General features: G+C 28.4%; 2 protein-coding genes across 2 annotated transcripts; one reads left to right on the top strand and one right to left on the bottom strand.

The window, feature by feature from the left end:
* The first annotated feature begins 388 nt into the window (after positions 1-388).
* Positions 389-3,940, top strand: LOC107475983 (F-box protein At3g58530). Its single transcript, XM_016095695.3, has 12 exons — positions 389-689; positions 793-852; positions 1,242-1,325; positions 1,535-1,665; positions 1,769-1,844; positions 2,315-2,385; positions 2,710-2,796; positions 2,875-2,947; positions 3,036-3,103; positions 3,184-3,252; positions 3,461-3,566; positions 3,652-3,940. The coding sequence occupies exons 1-12, from the start codon at positions 495-497 to the stop codon at positions 3,715-3,717; spliced, it is 1,086 nt and encodes a 361-aa protein (XP_015951181.1). The 5' UTR covers positions 389-494; the 3' UTR covers positions 3,718-3,940.
* Positions 3,941-4,905: 965 nt separating this feature from the next.
* Positions 4,906-8,827, bottom strand: LOC107475982 (endoglucanase 17). Its single transcript, XM_016095694.3, has 8 exons — positions 8,445-8,827; positions 7,897-8,103; positions 7,127-7,327; positions 6,920-7,012; positions 6,567-6,728; positions 6,243-6,348; positions 5,970-6,133; positions 4,906-5,557 (listed from the first exon to the last, which is right to left on the bottom strand). Exons 1-8 carry the CDS (start codon positions 8,727-8,729, stop codon positions 5,342-5,344), a joined length of 1,434 nt encoding a protein of 477 aa, XP_015951180.1. The 5' UTR covers positions 8,730-8,827; the 3' UTR covers positions 4,906-5,341.
* Positions 8,828-14,883: the final 6,056 nt, after the last annotated feature.

Genomic DNA, 14,883 nt, shown 5'->3' with positions numbered 1-14,883 from the left:
TACTGACATGGAAACTAAATTTCAGGTGACTTATTACTACTTATTTATATTTTAAACGTATCAATACGTTTGAATTTATCATCATACCATAGCAATCACATTAAAATTAATATATCATTATTTAATTAAATATATCAAATATCTTAATTTTTTTTAACTATTAACTTTATATGAAATAATAAAATATCTTTTATTGAAACATGAAATAATTTTACATTTCCATCTAACAATAAAAAAACGAAAAGAAGACTAATGCTTACATAATTCCCAATATCTAACCGAATATGAAATTTCTCATTATTTTTGTTGAACAGAATGGTGAAATTATTCGAAGCTTTTTCTGAAATTTAATTACCAAAAATGAATTAATTAATTATTTATGTATTCATTAGAGACCGTACTATATTATTGTTCATAAATCATAACAGGTAGACTAGTAGGCTAGTAGCAAAGGATCGAAACCAAAACCATCAAGGCTGTGTTCTGAGTCAACAATGGAGGAAACAGAAACGGAAACAGAAATTGAAGAAGGAAAGGATGCAATTTGGTGCAGAGAAACAGTTCCACAGGTTATGAAGCTTGTTTGTTCATCGCTGCCTCTCACTCTCTCTCAGACTGACCTCATCTCTCTCCTCCTCGTCAGTCCATGGCTCAATCGCACCCTTCTCTCTTCTCAACCTCTTTGGCAGGTCCTCCTTCTTCTCTTCTCCTCAATCACCTCTTCATTTTCCATCAAAGTTTCATTTTTTTTTAATTTTTTGCTCATTTATGTTTTGTTTTATTGGTTATTAGTCACTCAGTTTTCGAGAGTCGAATAATGCTGGGAATCGCCTTATTGCTGCTCTTTCTCTGGTTAGTCTCTTTCTTCTTTTTCTTTTAATTTTTTTATCCATTGTTTTACAATACTATCTAAGGATGCTATTAACTGCGTACCTTTAGTATGATGAGTGTAGAAGTTAGATGCTTTTAGGTATTTGGCAATATAGATTGATGAATATGTAGGATAGATGAAATGATACTGAAAATGTGTTCAAGTTAAACTCTTTTTGTCCAGTGAAGTGTGATGATTATACTGATGATGCTGCAGTTAGTAACTGTTGTGAACTTTAGATTTTCAAAGTAAAGATTAGAGATACTTTCCTGATTATTTTTCTTAGTTTCTCCTTTGTAATTGTTTCTTCAGCATATTTTAGTTAACGGTGTTTTGGACTTTTGGGATGAAATTTGCTTGGTTGTTGTAGCCTAGATATCGCCATGTAAAGAAGATTGACCTAGAATTTGCACGAGACGTTGAAGATTCGCATCTCATCCTTATTAAGCAAAAGGTAACAGATTCTTTTTCATCTAAAGTGAATACTATGTCTATCTGTTATGCTTGCTAAGTTGAAATTTTCAGTTCTGAAATCACTATCAGTTACTTCTTTTTATTTTAAAAGAAAGAAGATAACCTTAATTAACAATATTTGCACAACTACCTTATGATGTAAATTATATGCCAACTTTCATTCTAACCAAAGTTTTTAAGCATTTCTAGTGCTTTGAATCTCTTCAATGCTTGGAGTCTTTAAATCTCAATGGCTGCCAAAAAATCTCAGATACAGGAATTGAAGCAATAACCAGTTGCTGCCCTCAGCTGAAAATCTTTTCCATCTACTGGAATGTGAGGTGATTTAATATTTTCTTATGACATTTAAATTAACTGTTTATATCCTTAATTTTGAACTCAAAGTTCAATCCAAGGTAAAACACTGAACAATCATATTCTCAGGGTGACAGATACAGGACTGAAACAAACAGTTCAGAACTGCAAATACATAGTTGATTTGAACATAAGTGGCTGTAAGGTACATGATCCTTTGGACTAGTTTTACAATTTGATTCCTAAAGTGTTTTATCATTTATGCGAATATGAAAATAAAATTATGTTACATAAACAAATAGTATTGCATAGAATGAGTATCTAGCTAATCCATTCCTTCACTTGAAGCTTATAACTCAGATGAAAAATATAGTTCTGTGTTGCAAATGACTATACAAACCAATTTAAGTAAACTAGTCTTAAAACATCTAGCATATGGGAATTTGAAGGTCACTAAATGGAGTCAACAAAGCTCTTATTTAAATGAATGACAGTGAGTTATTTGGAACTGTGATTTCAGCCTCTTTGTTGTGACAGATGAAGAGTTGAAGCTTATTGCCTTAGTGCGGTTTTGTAATTACAGTTATGTGTTGAACTAAACTGAGGTGTTGAGAATTTGTATTCATGTCTTCAACAATTGTTTCTGAACAAGTTACCTGGATTTAATAATTGCAGAATATATCAGACCGTGGCTTACAATGTGTTGCTGAGAATTATCCAGAACTAGTGTCACTGAATCTGACTAGGTATTTGTATTGATTTCTAACAGCTTCTGTATCATCAAGCACACTATGCGATTATAAATATCAATTTTCATATTATGGAAATTTGTAGATGTCTTTCAAAACATTTGTGGATAGCTGTCTGAAAATGTTTGCTGGCATGTTAGATTCCCGTGTTTGTTTGTAACTCCTGTTCCATGCAAGATGCAAACATTTTGGCTCAAAATACATTTCATATTTATAATATATCAAGCAGCTGTACGCTTAGATGATTAAAATCAACATTGGAGTAAATTATAATTTTATACCTCTATTATGGTACTTTATATCTCATTATTTGGTTCATAGGTGCATCAAGATAACAGATGATGGGTTGAAGCAATTATTGCACAAATGCCTATCTCTTCAGAGTTTGAATCTCTATGCATTGTCTAGGTTGGCATTGTAACTTTTTTTAAAGTTAATGTTATCTTGACCTTGAATTGGATAATTCACATCATTACTCTGATTTAGTTTCACAGATGAAGCTTACAAGAAAATATGCCTTCTGGAGCATCTCAAGTTTTTGGATCTCTGTGGTGCACAGGTAAAATCTTCAGATTACTGAGATTTCTAGGCAGAAACATATCAAATATTGACCTCTGATAAAAAAAAAAAAAAACTTTGGTTTGTAGAATCTTTCAGATGAAGGACTTTCCTATATTTCTAAGTCCAAGAACCTTGCATCTCTGAATCTGACATGGTAAATGAAGCATCAACTGTAATATATGGAACTTTCTAACATATAAAAGTAACTGAGCTACATCTCATTTTGATTGCTAGGTGTGTCCGAGTGACTGATAAAGGAGTTATATCCATTGCACAAAACTGTACCTCTCTTGAATTTCTAAGGTATGTCAACTTGAGAAATTTGTGGAACTTGTATATATGGTATTGGTGGTGCAATGTCTAAAGTAATGCAGTGACATACACACACTTGCTGTTGCTTACACATATATATGTCCTTGCTACAGCAACAATGTAAATTGAGCTCTTTATATTAATTTTTAACCTTAAAAAACACTTATCTTGCTAATGTGTTGAAAGGAAATGTTTGCAGCTTGTTTGGAATAACTGGTGTGACTGATAAATGCCTGGAGGAACTCTCAAAGTCATGTTCTGACAAAATTACAACTCTTGATGTGAATGGATGTATAGGAATCAAGGTAAATTTGTGCTTGGAAGTAGCTCCATATATACAAATTACAAGTATTAGTTGGACCCGTTTTTTAACAGTTTACCTCTTTGCAGAGACGGAGCCGCGAAGAATTGCTACGGTTATTTCCAAACTTGAAATGCTTTAAGGTGCATAGTTGATAGTTGATGCCCTTTATGGTATTTCGCCAAGTGAAAATTTTTATTCTATTTAAAACATTTTACAAGCATATAACTGAAAAAGTTGTTTGTCTCATTCCAAGCAATTCTTTCAGCATTTTCTGTGTTGCTTTTTTCTTTTCTTTTTCTTTTAACAAATTTGTAGCAAAACAAGTGAGCCTCTGTATTTTGACTTCAAATAGTGTACTTGATTTTTTTGAAGATATCTGGATTGTGTTAAGGTTCAACTTGATTTATTTGGTCTAAATTGAGTTGCAAATCAATACTTAATGTTTGATAATAAAGAGGATCATTTTCCCTAGCTAAAAATCTTCCAACGCGCATGTATCTAACATCATGATGCTATTTCCTTATTTTTCTTATTTTCTAGTATATTATAAAGATAATTCAATATTTCACATGTAGTAAGAGGATTTTTCTAGGGCACTAAAAGAAGTTATTCCTTTCTTGATTGCACATGTGAGGATTTTTGTCATTATTCAACTAGGTAAAAGCATTTCCACTTGCAGAGTAAATGCTGATTCTACAATTTTGGCTATGAGGAACTTGAATTAGTCACAAAAATTTTATTTCAAACAGGGTGTTAAAAACTTAAAATAGATTAGATGTTAGATATAGAAAGATTTCTAGGATTTTTGTTTTCAGTTATTTTCTCTTTTTGGAGAAGCCCTATTTGTCAAGAAGAGTTGATATCAATTTCATAGCACTTGTGGGAGAGCCTAACATAACCTAAACCAGCTCTTTCAGTCCTATTTCACATGTCCCCCAAATCTTCTTTCTCCGTTGCTCTTTGTCTTAATATTCTTTTTTCCACACAACGAAGATAGTAAAATAAATTCAAACTTTTTATGCTTGTGTAACCATTGGATTATTTCCAGTTTCTAGTAAAAAATCTTCTATTAAAATATCTTGTGTTAGATGCATTAACATAGTTCAATGATTAGATTTGAATAATGAGGAAGTACATTTACAATGATCTAAATTTATCAAATTCAACTTGATGCACCATTTCGTTGCTTGCCTCTATTCCAATCTTCATTTGATCCTTTTTTTTTTTTTAATTTTGAGTATGATCGCTTAATTAATCCATGTAACTGATAGTAGCTAATGATACATAATGTGGTAAACTTAGAAAATTGTTAAAGCAAATGGCAGCTAAAGCAAAATAACTGAAGGTAAAATCAAACACATTTATAGTGATTACTTAGTTTAAAGTTCTTAATAAGTTGAACACCACCATTGCCACATTTAGCATACAAGCTTACCTTCCCTACAAACTTAATCCCTTTTTTCTGGCACAAATTTACTCACAGCAATATGTTAAACTAGTAACTATAAGGCTTAGGGGTGACCTAAGAAACACAAACTACCCAAATTAGTGATAATTAATACATAAGGTACACCAAAATAAATTGAAGACATTGTAGAAATACTTGTATGCACTTGAAACATATTCAATGCGTATTTTAAGAGCATTTACAACTACCCATTATTGATTTTTATATAACTTTTAAACATCAGAAATGAAAATGGATAGTTGTAAATGTTCTTAAAACACGGGAAACATGCAAGTAATTCTCGAAAACCCGGACACAATAGTCTCTTTCTAGAGTTGACCAAATGAGTGTGCAAGATAAGCTAGAGTTCCAACAAGTGGTGCATTGATATAAGTAGCTGGCTCAGATTGTTCATAATCTGACCGTTGATCAGGGAACCTATCATGAAGATCAGGTCCACCAACAATAGCACCTACAAGAATGTTAGGATTAGGGGATTGTGAGTAGGACATCTTCAAAGGGTTATCTCCTAGCAAGTAATCCACCTAAAAAGATCAAGTTCAAATTAACAGGCAGTTTAGATTGTTATTGAATAAGATTTTGTTATGTAATAATGAGAATTTAATTTTGATGAAATATCAATATAAATGTATTTCATAGAAATATTTAATTTATACTTTTATAGTATAGCATATGGTTCAATGATTAATTTTTTGTTTTATTAAATTAAGAGTGATATAATGAACACACCAATCCCAAACAAGTATTACTAAACTTTTGTTTTTTATCTATTGTTTATTTTTTGATATATTTTTTAATAACTATATTTGAATAGGAAAATGGAGACAGTAACGGTTACATATTACATAATCATTGATTTATTATCATAAAGTACATTGTTTCACACTGTTCATCGATGTGTTATATAATTATTCATCAGTCTCATTCTTTTTGTACCTGTTTCTTGGCAATTCTTCTGAGCATGTTTGGTGTTACTGTGGTTCCACCACAGTTAACAACTGTATGTGAAGAAGTCAAGTATTTGGCATATGCTAACAGTAAGAAAGAGGTAGATGTCACATATTGCATGTTGCTATCACTCATTTTGAACAATAGTCCACCTGTTTAAGCAAAACAAAACCGTTGTTAAACTAACCGTTACATAATAATATGAAGGACCACATAGAAGGGAGGGTAAGAGAAAAGTAACAAAAGGGATAGGGACCTTACCTGGGGTATATTCAGCAGAAGAGGACCCAGGGATTAAGGAACAAACAAAATTGTCTGCATGCCCCTTGTAGTCATGGAGTGATTGCTCCTTTTGGACAAGAAATTCCTAAAATCAAAGACCACAAAAATGGTTTAAGACTAACGGTTTTAGATAAAATTATTCAAGTTACGAGATTTCTATATCTGAGAGGTCTAGAGTTTGAGTTTGATCTTCATTTATACATCTATATCTGATAATTTAAGCTTTTGGAGAAGATTATTTTACATTACTAACTAATTTTGCAATAGAGAATAGAAGAAATGGGGAAGGGGTAGAGTTTGGACCTTGGAAAGAAGTATCCTTGCCCCAACATGCTTGTTATCCCACCCAAAAGTGTTATCATACTCTGCAGCACCAAGGATCTGACCATTGACTTGAATGTAGTTGAGATACATTGGATTCTTGGTGGCCTTGTGCAACCAAGCAGCACCCCACAACAACTCATCCTACCATGTCATGAAAAGAAACTTGAGTATGCTACCACTAACTGAAAAAAAGTGTCTTGTTGATTGGATCTAAAAAGTGGACATAAAAATTATGTGTACTTATTTAGCACGTGTCGACTCCGTGTGTAAGACAGAATGAATATAAATAACATATATCATATAATGTTCAACTAAATACAGTTGAAATTTACCTGATAACCAGAGTAAGAGCAATAATAGGGGCACACAACAGGCTTCAATGCATTGCTGTATGATCCTCTATATTTATCAGCAAACTGGAAGACCTATATCCAGATTTAATGCACATTGGGAAAACAAATTAGTTGGACCATTTTTCTCCTTTAAAAATTCTATTTTTCTTTTACCCGTTTGACTAATCAAGTTCAAGATTTACTTACCTTAATGGCCCTTCTGGCCAAAATCTTGGAGTACATGGGGTCACTTCTTCTGAAAACAAGGGAAGCTGCTGCAAGAGCTGCAGCAGTTTCAGCAGCCACTTCTGAACCAGGGTTGTTTGCATCAATCTTGAACACACTTCTTGGTGTGTCCATGTCCTCTGGTCTCTCCCAACAAGCATGGTCCTTCTTAGCATCTCCCACCTACAAACCCCAAAACCAATAATGTCAACCTCAATTCCAATCTTTTTCTTCCTAATCATATCAGCAACTATTTTCAGAACAGAAATACAAAGATACTAACAAACTTATAAGACAGATATAGAAACACTGAAACAATCAAAATGTTTCCATCATGAAACAAAATTTGCTCAATTTGTTGTCCATTGAAAACTAAGGACATACAGAAACAAAGACAACTTTAAAAAGTTATCTTTCAAAAACCAACTTTAATAAACTACTTTTGAAAAGTAAAAGATTTACCGAACCAAATCTTAATAAGTTACTTTAAAAAAGTAGAAGTTTTACCAAACCAAGCCCAACAGAGATACAGAAACCTGTAACAATCAAAATGTTTCGTTCGTGAAACAAAATTTGCTCAATTTATTGTCCATTGAAAAGCTAAGGACGGACGTCAACAAAGACATAACTTTTCTATCATGTCTATATTTACTGTCATAACTTTTCTATCATGTCTATATTTACTGTCCTAAAACACTTACAAAACACATGCTAAATTTACAATAATGGCCATAGTTGGCAAAGGTTCTAACCTGAACAAAAATGGTGTTTGGATATGCAGTAGCTTTGAGAAGATAATCAGTGCCCCAACGAATTGCTTCTCTTGCATTCTGCAACTCTCCTTTCATTAGTCCACCAAACTCAAGAACACTCCATGACAACATGGTTATGGTGAATGCCATTGGAAATCCAAACTTCACATTGTCCCCAGCATCATAGTACCCTCCAACCAAATCAACCTGCATTGCATTTTCAACATAAAAATAACCAACCTTTCACTCCAAAATCACATACAAGCACATGGTAATTAGTACCTAACATTGTCAATGATCAAAGTCATGGTATGATGGTGAAAATAATTAGAAATATTTGCATGTTCCAACAATATAAAATATTAAATATCATAAATAAAAATAAGTACTCGTAAATGTTGCCAGAGTATGTAAAAATTTCTAACAATGTTACACATTGGATAGTAAAAGTGTACATGACTTTGTTAGGTATATCAATATTTTATACATTATTTTCTCTGACAAAATAAGTAAAAATAAAATATTTTTTTGATAGAACGGATACATACATGAAGAGCTGAGCCATCATAGAGACCAGAATCTCTCCTCCAAGACATTCTCTGGTTAGGAGGGAGCTTACCAGACCTCTGGCCTTCAAAGAACATTATAGATTTTGTGAGGGCATCTCTGTAATTGTGACTAGCAATGTGAGGGTGATGGTGGTGAGGGTGCAACAAAGGGTGGTGATTGTAATGTAATGGAAAAGCATCACAATGTGGAAGAATAACAATGGAAATACAAGTGATGGTGAAAAGAGAGAACAAAGTAGTGATGGAAGAAACAAAGAAAGCCATTATCAAAGTTGTGTGTGCTTCTCTTCTTTCTTTACTTCCAAGTTCTGTTGTGTGTGTATTTATAGAGAGAAAAAAAAAAGGTGGTACTGTAAAGTAACGTTCTGCTTCTTTAGAATACAACAATAATTAGGTCCACATTCTGCTACTAATCCTACTACAAGGGAAATAAATAAATAAATAAAAAGATAAACTTGTGTTTGGAATTTGGATACTGTAATTTTGGACAAAAGTATCTAGAAACAATGAATATACTCTTTTTGTTATTTAGATATGAATATAGATGTAAATTTTCTTTTGTCTCAGACATAAATTTTTATATTTTTCTGTATTACTTAAAATTTATAACAGAAAATATTTGTCTATAATTCTCTATTTTTATAATATTTTTATTTTTATCTTAGGAATAACATCTAGAAGCAACTTAAGTATTCTCTTAACATTCATATCTTTCTAATTTTCTTATTGACATCCACTTAATTATTTTTAAATCTTATTATGATTTTTTTAATGTAATGCTTAAATTTTGTTTTCACCATTTTAATTATATCAAGAATTTATATTGACATACTAATAATGTAAAAGAATTTTACATATATATTTAATTACATATCACTATATAAATTTATAATTGTTGTGTAAATAATTATCCAAAAAATAGACATAGTTAAATGAGTTTGTAAATAATCAAAATTAAACTCTTGTATCAGTTATGAGTTATCTAATTTACATGAATTTTAAATATCGTCACTCTCTCTCTCTCTCTCTCTCTCTGCCACTCTGCCACAAGTGTTTATGGCTGTTTCATGCTTTCCATTTCTTTTATAATAACCCCTGTCTAAAATGGTTTTGGAAAGTTACCAATCTCACTGCAGGAAAAACAGAGCACAACTCAATGAAGGGAAATTGTTGTTGGAAGCATTTAAGGAAGTTTTTCACTCTGTCATAAACTCATAATTGACTTTTGTATATATATGAAATAAAATATAAGAGTTTAATTGTTATGAATTGACATTATTAGGTCTTTAATTAAATCTACTTTATAAATTATCAATCCTATTATATGTATATGAAAAAATCAGCTACTACATTAGCACTAGTATAGATATATATCAAAATATAAAATATATTTTAAAAATAAATTAAATAACATATATTAATAATATATATAAATATATAATAACTGATTTAGTAATTAATTTTTTTATATACCGAACATATTTGATAAATTATTTGTGTAAAGATGTGGTTCCTAATATATTGTGTCCTCTTTTTTTTTTATTTCATGTGAAGCATAATTTATAACTTTTGTTTTATATTATTTTTATGCTAAAAGAGTAATGATTAGATTTTTTAAATTTTATTTAATGAATTATTGTATACACATTACACAAAATAAATTTCAAACTTTTACACTTATTTAAATAGACAAATAAAATCATCACTCAACAAACCTAACTTGATTATATATAAAAACCCTTCTTGTTTTAGTATGTATTCTTAAAAATTCTCATTGTCACATAATTGTCTTTGTATTAAATGTCTTCAGCGGATTTTATCAACAAAAATTATTTTTATTTCACCTTTCTTTGAAAAAAAAAATAGATATTTAGGCGTGTCTTGTTTCGATAGTGGAGTTGAACTGTTTAAACTGTGTTTTCCAAGTTCACTGGAAAATTAAGGAGACAAGTACAGTGAGGAAGTCAAGTCAGTCAAAAATATAGTAATCATTTTACAATAAGTAACATTAGCTTACCTTAATTAGATGAACAATAAAAGGGCTTTTTTTTTTGTATATGCAAGTAAAAGTAGTGATATACTTTAACATTATAACTTTTAGTGTTTTTTAAAAGTGTGGAAGATATACAAATTGGAGGTCCGATTTCTATACTTCAAATTTTTTTTATTTTTTTTAACAAAAATCTCTCAGTCCGATTTTTGTACTGTCACAAATTCTTTGGTCCAATTTCACAAATTTCTCAGTCTGATTTCTGTATTCTCACAAATCGGACGGTCCGATTTCTGTACTTCTCATAAATCAGACAGTCCAATTTTTGTTTATCTAATTAAACGGCTCTACATTTGAGAATAACACCCTCATCAACCCACATTTTAAAAAAATACAGTTGCTACTCCAATATCAAAAACAAAAACCTCACAATAAAAGTGGATTAATCCTTTTTTTTTCTCTCTATCTCTTTTCTAACTATATTTGTTATTTGAACATCTGAGACATTATTAACAATGGATAGAGTAATAACACATGCACTCACTTCCTTAATAAGTTTACACCACTTTTTAATTTCAATTAATTTAAAATTAATGGAAATAAATTAAAAAGAGAAACAAAAAATTGGGAAAGACGACAAAACAAATCAAATAAAGGGTTGAACTAGTTATTTTATGAATGAATATTTTTAAAATTATTTTATTTGTTTTTATCTCACTTCTCAATTCTCATACAAATGCGTCCAACAATATTTTTAAATTTTTTCTTGAAATTAAATAATGAAGAAAAGTTATTTTGTCTCACAAACTATAAGTTCATTGTTAAATTTTGACTTAAATAAAAATAATATGCTATATTAAAATTAGTAAATATTAGTTAGTATTTTCTAATACTACTATAATAATAACTTTACTTATTAAACAAAAGAAAGAAAAAAGTAGTGATTGATATTAAATATAATTATTCATGTTCTTTCATCCGTGGATTTAAGTTTTTGGTATAAATAAGTTTTAGACATAATATTAAAATTTTTATCATAAAAAAATCTAAAAAAAAAACTTATGCAAAAATCTACGCTTCAAATAAAAAAAAGCTATTGTATTCGTGTTAGATATATTATTTATGTATTTTTTATTAATTTAATTTTTTAAACTAAGTATTTTTATGATGTATAAATTATAATTGAAATATATATAAAAAACTAAAATACACGTATAAATTCATAAATTTAATTTTAATATATTGTCAATATATAAAAAAAAATGATACATACATCTCATTACGTAATATTACGCCAACGAAAATAACTATTTTTTATGTCAATTATGTAAATGATCATCCAAAATATACGAGTATAATTAAACAACTATATAAATGATTATGCATCAAAATTAAACTTTAAATTTATACCTTATTTCGAAGAAGTGAAGTGAAGTGATGATATCTCCGGAATAAATGTGGTAGATGCTTGAACTCAGAAAGATGTCGGATAAAAGTGACCAACACAAGTATGGCAAAGACACTGACCCTTCAAATTTCAAATAAATATTAACTAACCGAAATAATAGTGGACCATGGTAAAGCCATATCCTACAAAGACTATATAAGGTCCCATATACACAGCAATGGAACTTCTATATGGATAAGCCATGGAAAAAACTTCACCCATTTTTCTATGTTATACATCACATGTTACTAAACCCTACATGTCAATGCATGCATTATTATTATTATTGAAGTGATATATATATATATATTATTTCAAGTTCTTTTGTTGTTTTCAATACTTGTCAATAGAAATGAAATTGTCTCAACTGAATGTGACTGAAGCATATATATGTAATTAAAGAGTGTTGAAGAAGTGAGATTTGAAATTTTGGGGTTTACATTGTTACCTGAATTTTTAATTAGGAAAAGAGATAATTAAAGTAATTGTTTTATTAATTTTATATTGAATTTATTTGATGATTATCCCATCAGATATTAAACTTGTCTCTAACCGCTTTAATTAAAATTTTTTACAGAAATATTTATAAATTATCCACTAAAATAGAGGGGGAAAGTAGTAATCTTTTGCTAGACACAAATCTTTGGTTTTATTTTCATTTTTTTTCATTACTTTTTTTATTCGAAAACATAAATAGTTCATTAGTGTGTATATATATATGTATGTGATCAAAATTAATATAATAAATCAGTCTTCAAAAAATTTTTAGTCGAACAATTTAATTCTCAACAAATTTTAATTATCAAATCAGCCTCTAATTTTTTATTTTGCTAGATATATCAATTTTCATAACAATTTTTGTAAATTTTTAAAATTCTTATGTCAGTCTTTTATATAAGTAAATAATTTAAATACTAATTTATCTAAAAGATAAAAATTTAAAAATTCATTTAATAATTAAAATTTATTAAAAATTAAAATATTCAACTAAATATTTTTTAAGAAATTATTTGGACTATTACTCCAAACAATGTTGGATAGAATTGAATTTACTTTACAAAATAATTATATATATTATACGATCTAACATAATACTATATGTTTTAAAAAAATCATGCTAGCTAAGAAAAAGAATGTACCTAGCATGTGGAGAAGAATAACTTTCCACCTTGATTCTCTGATCTTATAAATGATTGGAGTGATGTGTGTATTGCATATGCCATACAACATTAGTTGATTGGGTCCAATATAATTTAAATGTTTTCTTAAAATCTATATTTTGTTATATAGAAGGAGGGATAGTTCATCTATTCTTTTTAGCTCTCATTAAACTGAAGATAAGATTACGACATATAATGCAATAACATTATTGGCATCAATGGACCAATCAGGATTCATACATATACACGAAGAGGAAAAAAAAATGCTCTTATTAGGAATGAAGTCCACTTGATAAAATATTATACAAAAAAAAAGTTTTGTTTTAATTAATCTTAATTATAATTATTGTATTAAAATTATGCTGTAATAATAATTTCGTACATTCGCTTACACTATAATTATTAGAGAAAATTCCATTTTCCTCCCCTGCAAAATGTTAAAATGACACTCCCCTCCCCTCTATTTTATAAATGTACATTTTCCTCCCTTCTAACTTTTAAAAAATCTCCTCTTTAATCTATTTTAAATTTTTTGTGTTAACTAATGTTAACTTTATCCATTTTTTAAGAAAAAATAAATTATTTTTTAAAAAAAATACCCATTAAAAAATTTTTTATTTTTTATTATTATATTTTTTTACTAAAATATTTTTTAATAAATTATTTTTTATTGATTAAATTGTATTTTTTAAAAAATTTAATAATTATATTATTTTTTTCCTAAAATATCCTTCAATAATTTTTTAATTATTAAATTATAATTTTACCAAAATTTTCGTTAACGATTTTTTTATATTTTACTATTAATTTTTCGATATTTATATATATTATTTTAACATTAAAATTTTTGCTAATAGGTATTTTTTAAAAAATATTTTATTTTTTCTTAAAAAATGGATAAAGTTAACATTAGTTAACACAGAAAAATTTGAAATGGATTAAAGATTAAAGAGGAGATTTTTTAAAAGTTAGAAAGGAGAGAAATGTACATTTATAAAATAGAGGAAAGGGGAGTGAAATTTTCTCTTTTTTTCTAAAAAATAGATAAAGTTAACACAAAAAGTTTAAAATGGATTAAAGAGGAGGTTTTTTAAAAGTTAGAAGGGAGAAAAATATACATTTATAAAATAGAGGGGAGAGGAGTGTCATTTTAACATCTCACAGGAGAGGGGAGTGGAATTTTCCCTAATTATTATTATGACATGGTACTATAGAAATTTTATGATCTAAAATTAAAGATTCAAAATTTAATTTTTATTGATAAAAAATTTAGCACAATTCATTTTTAACCTATAAAATATGAATATTATTGATACAGACATAGAATACAATATGATACGAGACATAGGGATACATAAATTTTAATTTTTTATAAAACAGGAAGACATTGCATATATATAAATTATAAAGTATTTTTTAGATAAATTATAATTATATTTTAATTAATTTTAATTTTTTAATTATGTAAAATATTTAAAATATTTTTTACAATATCAAATAATAATATATATTATTTTTAAACTCATTTTAAGAATATAAATTAAGAATAAGGTTGGATAGTGGATACAATTAGGGATGGTAACTAAATTTATAAGTTTTAAAGACTTAAAAAAATTATATTTTTTATATTCACAAACATTAAAATTTTTGTAATTATAAATATTGTCTTTAAAGTAAAATAAACATAATTCAAAACATAATTATAAATATTGTCTCTAAAGCAATATAAATATAATTTAAAACACTCAATTTTCATTTTCATACTCTTGTAAGTTGGGTTGGGAAAAATTGGATTTTGACCGAAAAATTACAAAAATACCC

This window comes from Arachis duranensis, chromosome 2, assembly GCF_000817695.3.
Source record: "Arachis duranensis cultivar V14167 chromosome 2, aradu.V14167.gnm2.J7QH, whole genome shotgun sequence".
Lineage (NCBI taxonomy): Eukaryota > Viridiplantae > Streptophyta > Magnoliopsida > Fabales > Fabaceae > Arachis > Arachis duranensis.
Note: the sequence above shows the minus strand (reverse complement) of the source record. Positions and strands in the feature narration are given on the sequence as shown.

Coding starts and splice junctions, on each gene's coding strand:
- LOC107475983 (XM_016095695.3), top strand. CDS start 495: ATGGAGGAAACAGAAACGGAAACAGAAATTGAAGAAGGAAAGGATGCA. Junction 3,104..3,183: donor GCATCTCTGAATCTGACATG/GTAAATGAAGCA, acceptor TTTGATTGCTAG/GTGTGTCCGAGTGACTGATA. Junction 3,567..3,651: donor ATGGATGTATAGGAATCAAG/GTAAATTTGTGC, acceptor ACCTCTTTGCAG/AGACGGAGCCGCGAAGAATT.
- LOC107475982 (XM_016095694.3), bottom strand. CDS start 8,729: ATGGCTTTCTTTGTTTCTTCCATCACTACTTTGTTCTCTCTTTTCACC. Junction 8,104..8,444: donor ATGATGGCTCAGCTCTTCAT/GTATGTATCCGT, acceptor AATGCAATGCAG/GTTGATTTGGTTGGAGGGTA. Junction 6,729..6,919: donor GCTCTTACTCTGGTTATCAG/GTAAATTTCAAC, acceptor ATGACATGGTAG/GATGAGTTGTTGTGGGGTGC.